Source organism: Artemia sp. Qi Xiang Cuo, chromosome 4, assembly GCF_049724085.1.
Source record: "Artemia sp. Qi Xiang Cuo chromosome 4, ASM4972408v1, whole genome shotgun sequence".
Lineage (NCBI taxonomy): Eukaryota > Metazoa > Arthropoda > Branchiopoda > Anostraca > Artemiidae > Artemia > Artemia sp. Qi Xiang Cuo.
The window spans coordinates 18,448,218-18,469,119 of NC_142797.1; the positions used below are offsets into that span (position 1 = coordinate 18,448,218).

General features: G+C 36.7%; 1 protein-coding gene across 1 annotated transcript in view; it reads left to right on the top strand.

Annotated features, from left to right (window-relative positions):
• The window catches only part of LOC148952847 (peroxiredoxin-like), a 37,909-nt gene extending 17,309 nt beyond the window's left edge, over positions 1–20,600 (top strand). Inside the window, exons 4-7 of the mRNA XM_089088130.1 lie at positions 8,919–9,054; positions 15,573–15,701; positions 18,001–18,106; positions 20,373–20,600. Coding sequence (XP_088944256.1) covers positions 8,919–9,054; positions 15,573–15,701; positions 18,001–18,106; positions 20,373–20,467 — 466 coding nt within the window. The 3' untranslated portion in view covers positions 20,468–20,600. The remainder of the gene's footprint in view (positions 1–8,918; positions 9,055–15,572; positions 15,702–18,000; positions 18,107–20,372) is intronic.
• The last annotated feature ends 302 nt before the right edge of the window (positions 20,601–20,902 follow it).

Here is a 20,902-nt window from a genome sequence, read left to right on the forward strand (position 1 = left end):
AATTGGTAGGGAGAGCCTTAAGTATGACAAGATGTTGTTATACTTCAACTAAACTATGTTATTTTTTGCGTAAGTTTTGGATTGTTGCAAAGATAAATAATTGACCTGACGAGTGGTTAGGGATGCCAATTTATAACTAAGTAGTTTTTTAAGTTCTTTAACTGAATTACTTACAATTTAAATATAGTTATTCTAAGTAGTTATTTTCAACTTTCACTTTATGATTAGGTACCTTTTTTTCCTGGGATTTTATGTTTTGCTGATGTAGTAGAAAGTTTTCATTTTAGTATAGGGGCTAGCCTGGTTGTCATTTACACAACATATAAATATAGTTTTAAGGCATGCGAGAAAGGGTCGCTTGCACTGATATTTTGTTCATCAGAAAACTTGCGAGCATGATTACTCATCAATTCGGGGTTCACGTATAAGCTAGTGGTTCATGTTCTCTATGCGTACTTTCAGTTCGCTCTCGTCTGATCTGTCTGGGTCTTGCTTTAGGAACAAAGCCAATTTGCTGTGGTGCTTGGTGACTCCTTAGAAGCATGGGACTTTAGCTCACTTTCTTTGTTGCTGAGGACTAATAATGAATAAACACAGTAATAGTATTATAATATTTGGTCTCCCGATTTGATGTTTAGCATAGGGCTGAGAGATCTTACTTGAGGGGTAAACTTTAAAATAGGATCTCCAGCTATTATGTAAGATCTTGCTCTACAGGCTTCAAATGAATAATCTAAGTTTTTTTTTTGGCTAGTCGTAACGGTTATTCGTAGCTACCCTCTCGAGCTTTTGAGGCTATTTGGAAGTAGCCTTGGGTTTGGGATTACGAGGAGGTACCTCCTTCCTCCATAGATATCTAGGGCTATCTTTTATTGTTATTGATACTATGACAAGTAATAAAAAAAAACACTCTGTTCAAAATGCAAATTCTTTTCAGTAAAGTTAATGACACTAGCCTTTTTGAGGGTTTAAGCTGAGGGTAGCACTACCTCGAATTCTGCTACTTATGCTAATTGTCTTCGTTTTAAGTATGACTACTTCTCCTAGTTTTATGTTTCAATAATCCTCTTTACCTTTCTTTGAAAATGTTTTTTATTTATTTATACAAAAGACATTGAAGTTAGTGAAGTTCTACATTTTCTTTCCTGTTAATATGATAGTACAAAATCTATCAAATCTGTACGGTAACTATTACAAAAAAAATCTAATACATCTGTCAAATCCTTCGACGAACATATATTTATAGCCCTATCTACTGAGCAGCAACTACTATTTGTTTACTGAAGAGGCTATTCCTCTGATTCATTAAAAAAAACTTTTTCCACAAAATAAGTTTTTCAAAGAAAAGTAAAAAACTCCATTAAACCAAAAATTAGCAAAAAACAAATAAAATGATTTACAGAGCATCAAGCCACCACAAATCTGCATTAATAAGCAAACGACACCCAAAACGAGCATAAAACACAATAAAAAACCTAGTCAAACTCAAAACGAGCAGAAATTAACATGAGTAGGGCTCAAAACCCCTATGCCTTCCCAAGGACAGAACATATCTTGCACTTTACTGAAAAAAATATAAATATTTTTACTTTTATAACTTTAATAAATCAAATAATATTAACATTCTGGTTACTAAATATCAGTATATGTATAATAAACTGACAATGCACATTCATTCAAAGTGCAAATTATATTCCGGCCTTGGGAAGGCATAGGGGTTTTGAGCCCTACTCATGTTAATTTCTGCTCGTTATGAGTTTGACTCAGTTATTTTTTGTAGGTTCTGTTCGTTTTGGGTTTCATTTATTTATCGATGCTGATTTGTGGTAGTTTCACGCTTGGTAGATTATTTGATTTTATTTTTGCTCATTTTTGGTTTAATGGAGTTCTTTACTTTTCTTTGAAAAACTTATTTTGTGTAAAAAGTATTTTTAATTAATAACGTGCAATGGCAGCAAATCATAAAGGTGCTCAAGCAGGCTACATCTTTTTTAACATTACTTTCCAGCTCTTTTAAGCAGTTTTTTAAATTAATTTCTTTTCGTTTTATATTGACATAGTCTTATCAGGGAACAAGAAAATAATTTTTTTAAATCTTTTCGTTTTTTCAAGACTTTATAGTTTGGCCTGCTATTTGTATCTTGGAGAAAAAGTTTCAGCAATTTTTAACAACATACACCCTTTTAAAAGTCTGGACACATAATAGTGTTTAATTTGGTTTCATACCTCCACTAGTTGACCTGAAATCGAAAACTCGATACCATTCGCAAAAAAAATCTGTTTGGTTTCTTTGATAGCTTGGATACACTTACGCTATTTTTATCTGATTAAATTTCAAGAGCAGAAGTAGCCCCGAAAGTTTGAACATAATACCCTCAGTCATTCTTGGGATACTGCTGAGATGCCTTATTGAGAATTAGCATTAACACAGTGCATTTTGATTTAATCTTAAGGCAACATTTGGTTTTTAAACATAATGGGCAAATGGGTGGGTGGGCGTGGGAGAGGGACTAGTTGCCTTCCAATCACTTTCGACTTATATTAAGGGCATTAGCCCTTTCTCTTTTCAATTGAATGCGCCCTTTTCGAAGTTCCTAAGACAACTCCTTCAATACGAACGAAGTTCCTTGGTCTAAACAAAAAAAAGAAAAATAAAATAATAATACATTGTTCCCACATCGATCTTAACTATAAAAATGTCAAGCCTTCCAATCAAATTCGACTATTAAAAAGAGCACTAGCCCTTTCGACTTCCAATCGAATGAGCGATTTTTGAGTTTCTACGGCAACGCTTTCTATAAACACCTTATATACCCCCAGGGCAAAAATTACAACCCTGGGCCTGAGAGCTGTGAGGGGGTTGTCATCCTCAAAGACCTAATTTCCAGAACCTTCCATTACGTTAAAAAGCGCCTGTTAAAAAATTTTGAGTTGATATGTTTGGGGAAATGGTTCGCGTTAGAGAGGCTTTTGTTGCCTTCTATTCGGTCTCAACTATGAAAAAGGCACTAGCCCTTTCAATTTCCAATCGAATGAGCCCTTTTGAAGTTTCTACGACAACACTTTCAATAAAAACCTTATATACCCCCAGGGCATAACTTACAACCCTTGTCCTGAGGGCTGCGGGGGGGGGGGTGTCATTAATAAATCTTTAATGACTAGAATTTTCAACAATATTGAAGAAAATTTTTATTTCAATCTGTCCATTAGATAGCCTTTGAGAAATGGTGGATATGATAGGAGGGGTAGCAGACATTCAATTACTTCCTAATATTAAAATCGGCACTAGGCCTTTCGATTTCCAATCAAATGAGCCCTTTTTGAAGTTTCAACGACGACGCTTTCTATAAAAACCTTATATGCCCCAGGGCATAACTTGTGACCTGACTTGACCCTTGTCCCTTGACTTGAGGGCTTTGAGGGAGTTGTCATACTCAAAGACATAATTTGCGGACCTTTCAACTACGTTGAACAAATGGCTATCTCAAAAGTTTGATTTGATATGCTTTGCAAAATGGTTGGCGTGAGAGGGTGGTTACTTGCACTCCAAACACTTTCGTTTTTGAGAAAGGGCACAAGCCGCTCCAATTTCCAATCGAATGATTCCTTTTTGAAGTCTTTACGACAACGCTTTCTGTAAAAAAAAACCTTATATGCCCCTAGGGCATAACTTACAACCCTTACCCTGAGGGCTGTGGGGGGATTGTCATCGTCAAAAACATAATTTCCAGATTTTAGCTACGTCGAAGAAAATGGCTATCTCAAACTTTTGATTGGATGTGTTTGGGGAAATGGTGGGTGTTACATAGATTTCAGTTATCCTCCAATCACTTTCGACTATTAAAAAGGGCACAAGGCCTTCTAATTTCCAGTCGAATGAGCCTTCTTGAATTTTCTACGACAACGTTTATAAAAACCTTACATGCCACCAGGGCATACCTTACAACCCTTGGCCCAAGAGCTCTCAGGGTGTTATCATCCTCAAAGGCCTAATTTTTAAAACTTTTAACTACGTTGAACAAAATGGCTATCTAAAAATTTAATTGGATTGTTTGGGGAAAAGGTGGGCGTGAGAGGGGGATAGTTGCCTTCAAATCACTTCTGACTATTAAATAGGGCGCTAGCCCTTCGAATTTCTAATCGAATGAGCCCTTTTTCAAATTTCAACGACAAACCTTTCAATAAAAAGCTTATATATCCCAATGGCATAACTTACAACCCTTATCCTGAGGGCTGTGGGGGAGTGCCATCCTCTTAGATATAATTTCCGGACCTTCCAACTACTTTGAACAAAATGGTCATCTCAAAATTTTGATTGGATGTGTTTGGATAAATGGTGGGCGTGGAAGAGGTGTTAGTTGCCTTCCAATCAATTTGACTGTTAAAAAGGGCACTAACCTTTTCAATTTTCAATCAAATGGGCCCTTTTTGAAGTGTCTACGACAACGCTTTCAATAAAAACCTTATATGCCCCAGGGTGTAACTTATAACCCTTGCACTGAGGGCTCTGATGGGGTTATCATCCTCAAAGACCTAATTTCTAAAACCTTTAACTACGTTGAACAAAATGACTAGCTTAAAATTTTGATTGGATTGTTTGGGGAAAAGGTGGGCGTGAGAGGGGGGTTAGTTGTCATCAAATCACTTTCGACTATTAAATAGGGCACTAGCTTTTTGAATTTCCAATCGAATGAGCCCTTTTTCAAGTTTCTGCGACAAAGCTTTCAATAAAAACCTTATATGCCCCCAGGGCACAGCTTACAACCCTTACCCTAAGGGCTTGGGGGGGGGGAGTGTCATCCTCAAAGACCTAATTTCCAGAATTTTCAACTACGTTGAACAAAATGGCTATCTCAAAAGTTTGATTGGATGTATTTGGGGAAATGGTGGGTGTGAGAAGGGTGTTAATTATCCTCCAATCACTTTCGACTATTAAAAAGGGCACAAGCCCTTCTAATTTCCAGTCGAATGAGCCCTTTTGAAGTTTTTATGACACTGCTTTCAATAAAAAAAACCTTATATGCCCCCTGGGCATAACTTACAACCCTTGCCCCGAGGCCTCTGAGGGGGTTATCATCCTCAAAGACCCAATTTCTAAAACCTTTAACTACGTTGAACAAAATGGCATCTCAAAATTTTGTTTGGATGTGTTTGGATAAATGGTGGGCGTGGAAGGGGTGTTAGTTGCCTTTCAATCACTTTCGACCATTAAAAAGGGCACTAGCCATTTCAATTTCCAATCAAATGAGCCCTTTTTGAAGTGCCCACGACAGCGCTTTCTATAAAAAAAAAACTTATATGCCCCCAGGGCATAACTTACATCTCATTTCCTGAAGGCTTGGGGGGGTGTCATCCTCAAAGACCTAATTTCCAGAACTTTCAACTACGTTGAACAAAATGGCTATATCAAAATTTTGATTGGATGTGTTCTGGGAAAAGGTAGGCGTGAGAGGGGGGTTAATTGCCCTCCAATCACTTTCGACTATTAAAAAGGGCACTAGCCCTTTGAATTTCCAATCAAACGAGCCTTTTTTGAAGTTTCTGACAACGCTTTCTATAGAAACCTTATATGCCCCCTGGGCATAACTTACAACACTTGACCTGAGGGCTGTGGGGTGTGTCCTCCTTAAAAACATAATTACTATCTGGAAATCAACTACGCTGAACAAAATGGTTATCTCAAAGTTTTGATTAGATGTGTTTGGGGGAAAGGTGGGCATGGAAGGGGTGTTAGTTTCCTTCCAATGACTTTAGACTATTAAAAAGGGCACAAGCCACTCCAATTTCCAATCAAATGAGCCCTTTTCGAAGTTTCTACGAAAGCTTCTTCGATACGAAGTGCCCTGGTCTAAGACCAAGAAAAAAAAAAAAACAATACATTGCGCCAACATCGTTCTTTACTTAGGCAGCGCTGTGTGCTGCCTATGATTTGAAACTGAGATGTTTGTTGTTATCGATGGATTTTCGATAAACTGAACTTTTCAATTTTACGGATTATGAAACGTCCAAAAGTGGAAGGTTTCTTTTCCTTATGCAAGGAGGAACATGACATAAGTCAAAAATTCTGTCACATTTTTGGCTTGTGAAACAAATATTATCACTTATGATCAAATATTATGATCATGAGTTGTTTCTAGATGTTACCTCATAAGTTCAAAGAATCTACAACCCCAATAGTTCTTTTGGCCCTTATTACAAATTCTTGCCCAAAACGCTCACAAAATAACTTCACGACTTAAAATTTCATCAAAAATGGAAAATATATGCAATGCATATTTAACTGCATTTAAAAGTATTTTTGTATAGAATTTGATAGGATATACTGAATCGTAATGGAACAAAATGTCACTTTGTCACTAATCTTTGACTATAATCATAGTCCACCTAATCGCGTTGACTTAGTAAAGACTGGTGAGTCTCCAATGAATGTTTGCTCTTTTTTTTTTCCCTACCTCGTCACGAAATAGGTAGTGGAAGAAAATTGGGAGGGGAATCGCAAATTCTGATTGATCTGGCGCTCTTTTTTGGCAGAACTTACTGGGTGGTACCCTGCACTCTCTATACCCCGGGCTTTCCTATTGCCCAAAAACTGTCAACAAGATAGCCATCTTGATCAGAACCATCAAAAGGTACAAAAATAGGCCTTTGGAGGTAACATGAGGCGCAGGTCTCCATGGCAAAGGTTTTGAATTGGTCAAATGGGCTATTCTGTTAAAATCAGGATTGTAGGAAGATTTTTTGTGGTAATTTCTGTTCGTTTTTTATTTCGACTTGATTATTCACTTTAATTTCTGCTCGTTTTAGATTTCATTTATTCATTTGTGGTCATTTTTGTTTGCTTGAAGTTTGATCAGTTATATGAATTTCTTTCTCCTCGTTTTAGGTCTTAAATTTTTCAATTCGTTTTTTTTTTTCAATTACGATGAACAGTGAAGTCAAACTTAAAGCAACAGAACTTGGCACACTTAAGCATGGAGTTACATATTTACAAAGTAATCTAGAGAGTTACAAAAAGAACAATAAAGGCAGAAGCAAAGTGAACAAATGCTACCAAAATTAACAACGGGTTGCCACCCTCCTAAAGGCTAATATGTCGTTTGTATTAGTCCAAAAAGAAAAAAGAGGACAAGTTTCCATAAAAAAAATTTCTGATGTAAAGTTGTTTGGTACAAATCATGTAGTTTTGCTATTTCAAAAAGGTAATATTCAAGGCCGTCTGTTCAGATGGGAAAAGAATAATAGTCAAAGTTAAAGCAAACAGTAGCTACCATAAATAAGAAGCTACGACCTCCCTAAAATCTCTTAAGGCTATGATGACTTCCTAACAGTTTAGTTGATATTCTACCATCTTTTCTGGTAGATATTCTGACCACATAAGCTAAGGAACCCTTTCCTCCTATAGGGGATGAACTGTATCCGAAAACCCAGGAGTCTCAATTGGGACACTTATCTGACTTCACACAAAATTTGATTGAGATCCGATTACTCCTTTTGTTACAGATTCTGATGACTACAATTTAGGATTTCCTCTTCGACAGTATTCAGATTAGATATGGACCTTAAAAAGTATAACTCGGACCCTTACTTTTAATGTCCATGAGGTTAAACTGAAGTACAACAGCCTCTTTGGTTAGATACTCAGGGGGCAAGAATTTAGTGACTCCCGCTCCCCCCACCCGGTCTTCCGTCCCTTTAGAATTAAAGCCAAATTCTGGTTAAGAAAAAGTGTAACTAAAATAACAGCTCTTATTTCCCATCACGTTTAGTCAAGATTTACCAGTCTTCTCTGGTAGATATACTGATGACAAGAATTTATGACCTTATCTTCCCACGATCACAGCAGAGACTTAACCGTGATTGTTTAGCTATAAGTTAACTTGAAAGTTTGGTTAAGTTACAAAAGCCCTTCTTGTAGATGCGTAATAAATAAGACCTGTCCCATCCACTTTGATCGCCTGTAAGATGGATCAAAACTAGACTTGTTTCAGTTTACCTCTTCCCCCAAGTTGTGTGTACATACTAAGTTTCAAAAATCTGTTAGAATCGTAATTTCGTTACAAAAAAGATTTCTTAAATTTTTTCCTAGAAATCTAGAAGATTTACTTAATTATCGGTCTCTAGATTAAAACATATAATTCTAGGCTTTACACGAACCTGTCTTTAAATGATTCCAAGCAAGTTTGCTTTTGAAGTTAGGACGTTTATGCAATTTTGTACGCTAGAAAAAAAAATGAATTTTATTTTTTCTGGATTATTACTAGAAAGAAACTTCGCAAAATTCAGTGGAACTTTCCTTCTGTGTTTCACAATCCCCGTAGTAAAAAAAGGATAATACTTCAGAGCCATTGATTGCACGTAGGGTTTGGAATCGACGTCTCGGTTGCTTGGTCTTTTTTTTACAGGGATAGGTCCCGATTTTGCGGTAGCGGGAATCAAATCCTGAGCTCTGTATTGCCAAGGAGAGCACCAATCCGCAGAGCTACCACAAGGTTAACAATCCTCATAGCAGAAAAATTTGGAATTTTAATTATTTACTGTAACTGAGCTGCACACTACTGAGTACGACAAAAAAAGTGAGTAGAGTGTTTCCGGATTTACTTTTCCAGAATTGTTTCTTACAAATCTAGAAGAGATGAACAATTTTACATAAATAAAATGCACAACTTGTATTTATTTTATGTATGTATAACTCAGAAGATACATACATATCTCCCTGACTTATTGGACTTAATGCTTTGATGTATTGACATAAGCTGTAATAGATTTTAACTAGAGGCATTTGCGTCAGGGTATCGCATATCCTGTACTTATTCCTGAAAACATAAATTATGTTTGTAGAATGTTTAAAATTATTTTTCATTATTTAAATATTATTACGTACCTATATGCATATATATTATATACATATTTTTTTTTAGCACTTTTGTATGTCCAACAGAAATTATCGCTTTCTCTGATCAAATTGAGGATTTCAAGGCAATTAACGCTGAAGTTGTTGGTGCGTCAACAGATAGCCATTTCAGTCATCTTGCATGGATCAATACGCCTAGAAAAGTAATAATTTTAGTTATTTTATATGACTTGTAAATTTTTTTTTTTATTTAAGTAACACCTCAGCACTACCTAGCATCAAATCGTAACCGAGTGCTTCATTCTGAATTGCTCCACCACCCCCCCCCCTCCAAAAAAAAATGTGCTCTCCAAAACCTACCTGGAAATGACAAAGACACGAATGTTAAGACAAGATACAAACCGATAATTTTCGAGAGGATACCGGAATTTCTTCAAAAAATTTGGGAGTGTGAAAGCAATATTTCGCGCAAGCTTTGATGCGGCTTTGGCGTAGGTGTTCTATCGTATAGTTATGATATACGTTGTTGTTTTTGCATTGATATTTTCACTTACTGGGTCCTGACTTTTACCTCCTCGGCTGCTTCATGGCTTTTATGTTGGTTTTCGGCTCTTTTCCTTAGGTTCTTGACAATCATGGACAAGGTGTGTGTTTATTCAAGTAAACACTTCCTATAATATCAATAAAAGAAGTAATTGTTTCTCTTTTGGGATCTTCTTTTGCGAAAACATTGTTGTTTCTCTCAGTATTTTTAATCTTGACTGTGACAATCTACTTACATCTGAAAATGCTGCATCTTAATTACCCATGTTTATATATGTACATATGTAATATATGTACATATTTTTTCCTTTCTTTTTCTCTTTTTTTCCCTTTCTTACTGTTGTTGTTTTTTTGTTTTTTATCAAGTCTTGGTAATTACATTCTAGCTGAGTCTTAGCTATCCGGAATCAAGTTGCATCCTACATTATCCATGGCTTCTGGCATGAGTAAATATACCGACTACTAAGGGATTATCCAGTTTTTTCGGGGGGGGGGGGTGGGGGGTAAAAAAAAATATACAAGTCGTATCAAAATTTGTTTATATGTATTTCTGTTGATTTTTTATTAGTCTGACAAAAAACTGTTTGAGGGATTCAAACCCGGTGACACCCCCCCCCTGGATTCGGCCTTGGTAAATATATATATTTTCAATCTTTTTACGTCTGCAATGAAGGTTTTTTGTTTTGTTTTCGTCTAGTCTTTTCAATTATTTCTCAATTAACCTTAGAAGAAGCTTCATCTTACATTTCACGTGTCTTCTGTCATTTTTCAGGGAGCAGGCCAAGTTTCTGTCTTTCTTTTCATTTATGCGTTTACACCGTTGAAAAACAATGTCGAGTTCGAAGTCATTGTAGAACTCGAGCCTCAGACTTGATAGGTCAAATTTTTGCTTTAGCTTAGAGGAAAAGCACCATTTTTTTATTATTATTTTTTACAGTATTCTTTTCTTTTGAGGTGCTTTTTTATCTTTTGAGGGTACTATACCTTGTGATATTGATTAATAACATCCCCTTATGACACTGTTGATTTATTTAGGGATTTTGCATTATGGAATTGGAACATATTTTCGGCATTTTTGCTTGTGATGCTGTTAAATAAAAATGGCCTCATGACAAGGACTTTAGCACTTCATATTCAGAAAATTATTCTTCTAAGATGATCACACACCTCCTGACAGTGACCAAACAGAATAGAGGCTACCCAAAGTCTATAACTAGTAACTGCAGATGGAGTTTGTGTTGGCCTACGACTCATAATTAGTTACCCCTCCCCCGAGAAAAACGAAAGTCCTTAAGGCATAACGAATCAAAGCTACTCTTGTCAATAGAAACTTAAATTCTAAGAAAATGGAGTTTGATTACAAAACATGTATCAACAGAATCTACTTATTATTCTAATTCCAAATATCCAAATTCATCCATTTTAAATTTTTGACCGCAAACCCCTCGTATCTAATTTGACTTGTTCTAATGTTCATAAAAAATTATTAGCATAATAAAATATGTTATAATTTTAGAAAAAAGGGATGTATGCGATAAAGGGGGCGATCTTAAGGAAAATTACAATCAAACTTGATATGTATGAGAAATGTACAATAAGCAGTCGCTTTAGAATCATATGATGCCAGAAATTGATCCGAGGATCTTAAAATACCTGACTTCAAATGTTGGGGAAATTCGTTAAAAGAAACTATGTAAATATTAATTTGTCTTATATTACACCCATGTCTTTTGGAGTTTTAACTACGTTACTGGAGTCAAAGCTGGGAGTTATAGCTTGAAGAGTAAAACAATTGTGCTTCGCTTATTTCTCACATAACTGTTGAGACCCAGATCTTTTTTGTTTGACACATATATTAGGAATATGTCTTTAAAAAAATATCATTTTTCTAGATTTCATGTAAACTGGTAGGGGAAAGGTACGGAAAAAAATGGTCGAACCAGGAAAAAATTGGTATTAATTATTTTTTAATTGGTATTAATTATTTTTGCACCACTGTGTTCAGAAAAGAGAGCTCTACAACATATCAAAAATCTAAATCTCCATCCCGTTGCGAAATTCCCTTTTTTCACGTTTTTTGCGCCTATTTTTTAGGTATTTCCAGAATCCGAGAATGAGGAACCGTGAAAAGAAAAGTAGTTTATTGATGGTTTCCCTTTTAAGAAACGACTTTTTTTGTGCTCTTTTATTAGACAAAAACATCACGTTTAATCATTTAATTCTTTTTTATGTTTTGTTTTTGTTTTTTTATGAAGTAAAAAAAAATTAAATAAAAAAAATCAAGCGACACACGATCATGGGGTATTTTTCGAAGAGGAGCACGCATTTTCGGTTCATTTTTCCCCATCTGAACAAATAGCCTACCGGCGTTCCGAATCCATTTCTTTTCCTACCGAGCTTTAATGGTGACGACATTTTCAACCAGCTGGAAAGTCCCTTCTGATATTCACTTTCAGTTACACCACGCCTTGATCTTACACTCTTTTCAAAGTTGCTTCAGTCTGCTGAGCCTTGTAGAGTCATCTATCTGCAAAAAAACTCCTCAGATGGAAAGTATTTTAGAGTCCGAGCAGAAATTTGACACAGGTGCGTTTTTGTTTGTTTTTCTTGCCGATGCATTTGTAACGTAACTACTAGGAAGCGGAAAGGACTCGGAGGAAGGACATATAAAAAGGAAAGAAGACTCTACGCTCATCCTACCTCTCTTTTCTGACACATATTTTATCAGCGTCATCTGTCTGAAGAAAACTTAAGTACAGCAAACAAGTCGCTAGAGTGCAGCACGGTCAACGCTGCTAGGCGGAACGAAAAAGCTATTTCTCTAGTGGAAGCGAGAGTACTATCGACTATCGCTGGTACCTTTCGCGGATGTGACTGTCAGATTTCCCTGGTCAAGAATCCTTAAAGCACCCGGTTCCCTGCCTCGACAGAGATGCTGGTACCTCTCGTTTTGCTAGCTTTATTGATCGCCGTAGCTCCTTTTTCTGCCAGTACCGACGATTCTGAGGTGTCTATTGAACGTTCACAAAGGGGACATAAAACTGCGGTCTCAGCCATCTAAAAAAGAGAACTGGGAATAAGTGAGCTGTCGGTGAACGTTACAACGAAAACCCTGATTCTGAACCGAAAAATCTGTAGCTAAACCCTCCCCAGTTCAGATAGGTTACTAAAATAAATGAACTGTCAATCTTATTGAGGGCCGGCGTCGAGTATCATGGAAGTCCATGTTGCTTGCAGAAAGACTTTCACAAACAAAATATACCTGTCGAAAATTGAGAATGAGAGACGACGAACCTTGCAAGAAAAGACGGAAGCAGAAAAAGTGGTACTCCGATCACGGACTCCACGTTTCAACTTCCAAGAGTGTTGCTTTTTCTGCACTACAAGGATAAATCTCAACACTACCCACAGAGAAGGACACGAGTGGTACAAGGTTCAGACTAAAGACTTTGAAGAGAGTATAAAGGCAGTGTGCAAAAGCCGTGATGATGATTGGTCAAATAACGTTGTCCGCCGAATATGTGCAGTGTCAGACCTGCACGCAGTTGACGCTATTTATCACGCAGCCTGTTCTTCTATGTTTCGATTAAATAAGAGCCTTCCAGCCAGATTTGTGACGCAAGAACTTTTTGGAATACTCGAAGATACTGAGCCAGATAAAAAACATTCAAAAAGGGGAAGGCAAGGTCACGATGAAAGATATCATCGTGGCGTTTTTGAAGCTGGCTACTTTTTTCGAAGAAAATGACGAAGAACAGTATACAGTCAGTGAACTTGTTGTTAAAACGGGAGAGCTTTTGAATGGGACAGACCTTGAACCGTACTGTAACAAGTACTTGAAGAGCAAGCTTCTGGAATATTTCAGTGACCAGCTAGTATTTGCAACTATTGACGGCAATGAGAAAAGCAAATAAGCCAGAGTTTGCAAAAGCGATCTTTCAGGCTTGCGGGATTGAGACTCAGTCACCCTCAAGACCTGCTTCTGTGTGTAACATCGTCTTGGATGGTGGTTCTCTTCTACATCGAGCTCCATGGAAGGTAGGGTCAACCTTCAAGGTCATCTTTGCTTAATACGTCCATTACGTACAAGCAAGGTACCTTAGTGCGATCGTTGTGTTTGACGGATATGAGGGTGGTCCAGCAATCAAAGATGCTACCCATTTACGTCGAGCAAGGATGGTTGACCGCCAAGTTTTTTTCACCGAAGAGATGACCCTCTGCATGAAGAAAGAAGAGTTTCTTTCATGTAAGACAAACAAAGGACGTTTCCTGAAGCTGCTCTGCAACCATTTGGAAGCCGTAGGTTTCCGAATTTTCCACTCGGAAGGAGACGCCGACGTTCTGATTGTAGAAAAAGCCGTAGAAGCTGCTAGTCTTACAGACACAATCTTGGTTGCTGATGATACTGACTTCTTGGCTCTTCTGATCAGTCGATCAGATTCGCGTTCCGGGCGTGTATATTTCTCACCTGCAGCGAAGTTTGGCGGTACTAGTACAGCTTGGGATATTAGTGAGATGAAGCAGAAGCTAGAAACAGATGTCAGCAATCTGATACCATTCTGTCATGCCGTGCTGGGTTGTGACTCAACCTCTCACCTTTACGGACTAGGAAAGGGCAAAGCCGTTCAGCTGCTACTTTCCAACAAGAGTTTCAGGGACAGCGCTGCTATATTTGGTGACAAGCTCGCATCGCTTGACGATATTGTGGCAGCAGGAGAGCGAGCATTGTTGATGCTGTACGGTTGCCCTGATGTTTCGAACCTGGACACTGCCAAAAAAGCTAATCTTTCACAGAAAAGGGAGCACTGCCACCACTTTCGTGCATCCACAAGAACTGCCACCGACTCAGGCAGCAGCGAAGTACCACTCGCTACGTGTCTACTGCCAAGTTCAAATCTGGCTCGGGAGCCCAGTAGACCCTTTACGCCTGGGATGGAAACTGCAGGATAACGAAGTTTTTGCGCCAATAAAAACAGATCTCCCTGTCGTTCCGTCTCAGCTGCTGAAAATTATCAAATGCTCGTGTCGTATTGACGGCTGTGATAGTGAAAAGTGTACCTGAAAGAAAAACGAACTTGAGTTTACTATAGCCTGCCGTACCTGTAAGGGAAGCTCGTGCAACAATTCGAAGTTTCAAGAAGAAGAACTTAGTGAAGAAGAATAACAGTTAACTGTGATGATGAAAAATCTAGTTCCTACATTTTGATGATGTGCAATTTTTATATATTTGAAAAAGAAGATAAAATCTTTTCTCTGATAACATTAAGTTAGAACCTACCTTGTCTGATGGCTTCTGGCGCTGAGGTGTTTCGTCATTCCTGTTTATTGTTGTTTAGTCTTTTTTTTTTCTAAGCCTTTTGTTTACATAACCAAATAGACTACAATAACGACAAACTTATTGCGTAGTAGACCTTGATAAACGCTGGTAAGTTTTTTTCCCCAAAGACACAGTTTTTTTCCCCTTCTTTCTTTTTTTTTTTGCTGATAAATATTTTCTTTTGGTCAGGTAACGAAATGAGTATCAGAAATGAATTCAGAGCCAAAAGCTGATCTAAAAAGATGTGTAAAACATTATAGTTTACGTTTTTAATTTTTTTTTTCCCGGTTTTTGAGAAAATAAAATAAAAAAACATTAAAAAAAAACAATTTAGCATCGAGCTAGAGATTTAGATTTTTGATATGTTGTTAAGCATTTTTTTTTTCGGTCCGGATGGTGAAGAAACCATTTCTGTATCAATTTTTTCCTGGTCAAAACTTATTTTTCTCCTACTAAACTCCTTTATTCCGTGATTTATGTTTATAAGCCTATAGTCAAGTTTTGCAAGATTTTTGACTTAGTGAACTTTCCCTTTGTATTCGACTGTGATCTTTCTTCTTATGTGATTTTGTTTTCTTAATAAGTTAGCTTTTGGGCAACAAGAAGTTTCCAGTCCCTACTGAGGACTGTCAGTATGCCGTTAAATTTCAAATCGCAACAATTTACATTTGTATAACTATTAATTATTTCTTGTGACAGCTACATTTCCTCAGTAGGCTAAGTTAAATGTATCTATTCTTAGCTAATATTCTTAGGCTACTTTTCTTGAAAAGAGGGTGGAACATACCCTTGAGAGCTCCCTTCTCCTAGTTGCCTAATTTGCCGTTACATAAGCTAATTTTTCCCTATCTTTTATTTAAGGAAGGCGGCCTTGGAGGAATAAAATATCCACTTCTTTCTGATTTCAACAAGCAAATTGCTAAAGACTATGGTGTCCTGATTGAAAATGCTGGATTAGCTCTCAGAGGCCTTTTCATCATTGATCCTAACGTATGTTTTCATTTTTATTTTAGCTATTTATGTTATTTTATTTTTAATATGTTAATCGTCAGTGTTACGCATATTGGCCCTACTCTAGTAATTCTATTTTTTGCTTTAAGTGTTTTATTTGAATTTGGATCTATAGTTCTCGACGGCTATAAATTTAATGAGAAACATCACATTGAAAATTACCTTTTTTGGAGGGTGGGGGATCATTCCGTTGAATAGATTGAAAAAAAACGAAAGATTTGCAGTCCCCCTAGATATTGATAAATATCCCCCCCCCCTCTCCCCCCCCCCCAAAAAAAACGGTGAATTGACGCCACTGTCTCCGTTAAGCTTTGTTTCTTATTATCAGCAGCTTTCTCATTTAAATATATCATCTAGTTTTATCTATAATAAAGTACTAAAAAACTTTAGCGTGAATAGTCAGTTATTGAGGAGGGGGAACCCCCCTCATATAAGTAATAATTTCTGTTCGCTTGGAGTTTTAATGATGCTCCTTACTTTCAGTTGAAAAAAAACTTTTTTTTTTTTTTTTTAGTTTATTTAGTATACGGGAGAGCCAAAAGTAGTTGGATAGTAAATATTAACACGTATTTAGGCGTTTGCATACATGCAACTATATGAAGTAACGCAATAGAAGTAAAATTTAACTGCGAAAAATAATTTAAAAAAAAACTTTTTAAATATTATCAACTCAGGTACCCAAACTGGTTTTCATGAAGTAGTGTTTTTTAATGCTTAGTAGGAAGTATTTTTAGAGCAGTGAAGAAAAAATATACAACGAAGCAAAATATAGCCATTATAAGTGTGTATAAAAACTTGAGTCACATGATTTTGTTCTATACAACCGCGACCTGTTACATATTTTGAAAACCTTTACGTGGGAAACTGTATTCTACAATTATGAATAACCTTGAATGAAGCCCATGACTGAAACTTCTCAGCTATAGGGTGGATAACTCTTTTTTGGCTACTACTTTCTTCCATATTGAATCAGGGTCGTCTAATCCAAAGAAAGGGAATGAAAAACAGATTTACATACACCTCAGTGCTTTAGCCTCTAATATCCTCTCTAGTGGCACAATCTTCAACATAGCCTCAGTACTTAGCCTCTAATCTCTGCTATAAAGGCACAATCTTCAACACACTCGCTATTTAAATATTAAACAACTCTTTATATTAACTATACTTGACTAATAGTTTAGCGATTAATTTGGACTACAAACAAGAATGAACAAGTTGAAAATTTCGTTGAGGCGTAGTCGGCCGAGTTAAAACAGCTTTTTGTTCACCGGGTCTGACTTTCTTTTGAAAAAAATCCACTTAAAATGTTTTGATTTTAGAGCCTTAAAGTGTACAAATGGTGATAGGGGCCGTAAAAAGTCATAAAGTATTGGCAACGTAGTCTGAAAAAGTCAAATTGAGACATGGCTTATATTATGGCCTTTACATGCAGGCCAATGGTTCGTGTGGCGCAGGTACTCATATCCTGAGTTTTTGACAAAAAAAAAGAAAGAAATAGAAAGCAATAATTTTTACTGAATAATAAAGAATAATAAAAAACATATTTTGTACAATAATTTGAATAGAGACTGCCTAGAAATATAGAAACTTACCCCCCGGGTGCGTTCCTGGACGAGAGAAGCGTTTGAAAAGATCTTCCGTTTATTTCTCTCTGCTGAGCTTTACTACCTTTAAATCGTCTTTAAATCCTTTAAAGTATTACTTTACTGAACAATCCTTCTTGCTTATCTTGGTAATAACCAGTTGTAAACCGGTAAGCCGGTTGGGGGTTTTTAGTGAGGCTGTTCGATCAATCGCTGTATATCTGTGTTGGTTTTTTGATGCGTGTTCAATGAGAAGCATGGAAAACATTACTACAAAAGTCAAACTTGTATGAAATCTTCAGGCCGCGTGGGTTTTTTTATGCTTTTTTAAACCAGAGGTCTGGGAAAATCTTCTATTACAGATATCACACTATTCTTAAATGTAGTCACTGAAAAGCTGTAATCTCTATGCACCAAATCTGTCTCCTATGTCCGGGCAATTTCATGGGAAGATATTTCTGTGTAAGGGAGCAAATTTATTTAAGCAGCACAAACGAACGTTCCACGTGGCAATTATAATTTGTACATATTATGTAATAGGAAAAAATAGGGGAAACCAAAAGAATTCTGATATTTCTGGGAGCCTTGTCTCTAGTACCTCCCCACGTACGTGCCTGTTTGTTTGTATCTAGCTTCTGTCTATATCCATAATCGATATTTCAGATAGACATTTGACGTTGCAAAACCTTTTTTAGGGCGTTGTCAAGCAGATCACCATTAATGATCTTCCTGTTGGACGTTCAGTAGAAGAAACTTTGAGGTTGGTAAAGGCGTTCCAGTTTGTTGAAAAACACGGTGAAGGTATGTTCTTATTTATGTAAATGAAACTTGCGGCAATATTTAGCCTAGCTGTAATCACGAACATTACCATGGGGTGAAGGGGGGGGGGCTAACCCTGGAAAGATTTGTCCTTCGAATAGGCTACGACATAACAAGTTTTACTTTACAGAAAAATATGATATTGAGTTTTAGAAATGTGCTGAATATATTTTGATCCTCTGAAAGGGGAATGGGGCGGGAGTTGTACCATTGGGTTTTTGTGCGTACGGCCTTGGGCTGCAACCCAGTTTCCTGAAGTGGGATTTTTTAGCTGAAAACAAGCACTAGGACTTAATATTTCCTTTAGAGTAAGCTTTTTCCTAACATTCTATAACCGATTACACTGAGATCTAACACGATTTATCCTTGAGGAAGAAGTGACAAATAAACACGAATGCGTTACCACCCTGCTCAGGAAAAATGGAAATTTTGTATTTCTGTAGGAAGGAGCTGGCAGTCCTGGGGTTTATAGAGAGGTTGGATCTCATCGTATGGGATCCATTGGGATTCTAACCGTTTTTGAGGATACTCACCTTTTTTTGGAACTGTGGGGTTTCCTACAGCTAAATCTTTCTATAGGTAGATTTATATTTAAAATTAGTTATGTTTAAATCGATTATATTATATTAAACAGATATAATTAATTAAACTTATATAAATTAATTAAACAAATATAAATTAATTAATTATATTTAAGTCAATTATATTTAAATCGAGCAAAAATTGTATACTGAATCTTTTTATAAGTTTTGGTTTGGAATTTGGTTTCGGACACACCCAGGATCAAACATCCCCCCTTTCTCTATGATACATTCTGCAGGTAAAAAATGTACAAATTTTCTGTCATTTATGTAAATGACACGAGAGGTTCATCTTCAGTCGTAATCGAATAATGCAATTAAAGGAGCCTTCAACTTGAAGCTAACATAAAGTCGATGAAAAATTCATCCATCCAAGTCTCTCTTTTTGGCTCAAAGCACTTCAATTACGCTTAGCTTAATGGAATGACAAAGACATTCTCTAAGAATCAAAATTGATACCAAATAATGATCAAAATACCTTCTTCCTACAAAACTCTAAATAAATTCTTATATGCTAATTGACTTGTTCCACATTGGAAAGCATTTTTTTTTTACTTTTGAATTTTAGCAGAAATAATTGATTGGTAAGTTGAAATGAAATGTAAGTTGTTAAGTTGAAATGAAACCAAAAAGGACAGTAAATTTTCTCCTCTGCCGTCTTTATTGACTTGTCCAAATTGGCATCCAGGCTATTCAGGGCCAAATATAGAGGAAATTCGTGGGGTGGGGGCAATGTGACAAGGGCGCCACTAAGCCAAATCTTGGGGGGGGGGGCAAATGTGATAAGGGCGCCAATAATTGACCAAATTGACGAATTTATTTTTAAAAAAAATCAAAAGACAGAAATAACAACAAGGAATGAGTATGCCAGAAAAAATCTTGGGGGCGCCGCCAGTGAGGCTGTCCAATTTTAGCTGCACTCGGGCAAAGAATTAGGAACTTAAATAGAATTGGAGATTAGCCGCTTTACCATGGTTCCTGTAGGAATAGCAAAGTCCTGGTGGTTCCGTATTTTTCAACAGGTTTTTCTCTTTTTCTTAATCTGACGCTATTACTTATTTTTGTCATTTTTTTATTATTATTATTTATTTTTATTGTTTCTCCATCAGTTTGTAATTCGTTCCTAGATTCCGTTCGTTAAGCTGAAAGTTTAGTACTGCAACTTAAAAATCGCATGATAAAATGTTTTTCTTGATTTCTTTTCATGAAGGTTGTTCTTTTTCTTTTCTTTATTATTGTTGTTGGTGCCCCCTCTGTTACTAATCTCTGTAAAACTGAAACTTACTAATTGTATAGGTAGATGCTAAATATGCTATAAAAAAATAATACAATAGAAATGAAAAAGAAACACCACTATATAGTTGAACACAAGGCTGTACCCAGAGGGGGGGTTAGGGGGGTTTGAACCCTCCCCCCTCGAAATGTTTGTCTGACTCGTAAAAACATAAAAATGAATATAAATAAATTTTGTATGCGTTTTTTTGTTTGTTGTTTTTGTGTAAACCCCCCCCCCCCCCGATTTTTCTTTTTTTTTAGTAAAACCCCCTCCGAAAAAAAAATCCTGGGTACGGTCTCGGTTGAACACTGATATTTCCGTATCCTATGGGTATTTCCCGGTTGTTCAAGCTAACTCTTGGAAAGTGATTGATGCATGTTTTCTCTTTCAGTTTGTCCTGCTAAATGGAAACCGGGTGAGCCCTCTATTAAGCCCGATCCAATCAAATCTAAAGAATACTTTGAAAAAGTCAACCAGAACTCTTAAGTGAAGAAGTGGATATGCTATTTTCTTGTACCTTGATCATACTTTGTTAGATTTTGATCGTCGGTATGATATCTCATGGAAACCTGGTATTTATGCTTTTAGATGTGATACAATAAATTGTTTTGGCAAATTATCACTTTTAATTTAGGAGACTTGTATTGCCGTCCTAGCCGAGTGGATATGTGCGCTGGATTTAGGATTCTTTGTCCGAGTGGGCGAAGATTCGAATCCCAGTGTACCCAATTATTAGATTTGGAAGAAAGTCAGTGGCGGGACTGTAAGCTCAGCCAGAGTCGACCCAGCTCTAAATGGGTACCAGGAGAAATCTGGGGAAGGTAGACAGGAAGGGTGTGCGAAAGCACAGGGTAGTTGGCTTCCAACCTTGTATTGCACTTACTGGCTGAAGGGCCAAGATTCTGATAGGTGATTAAATTT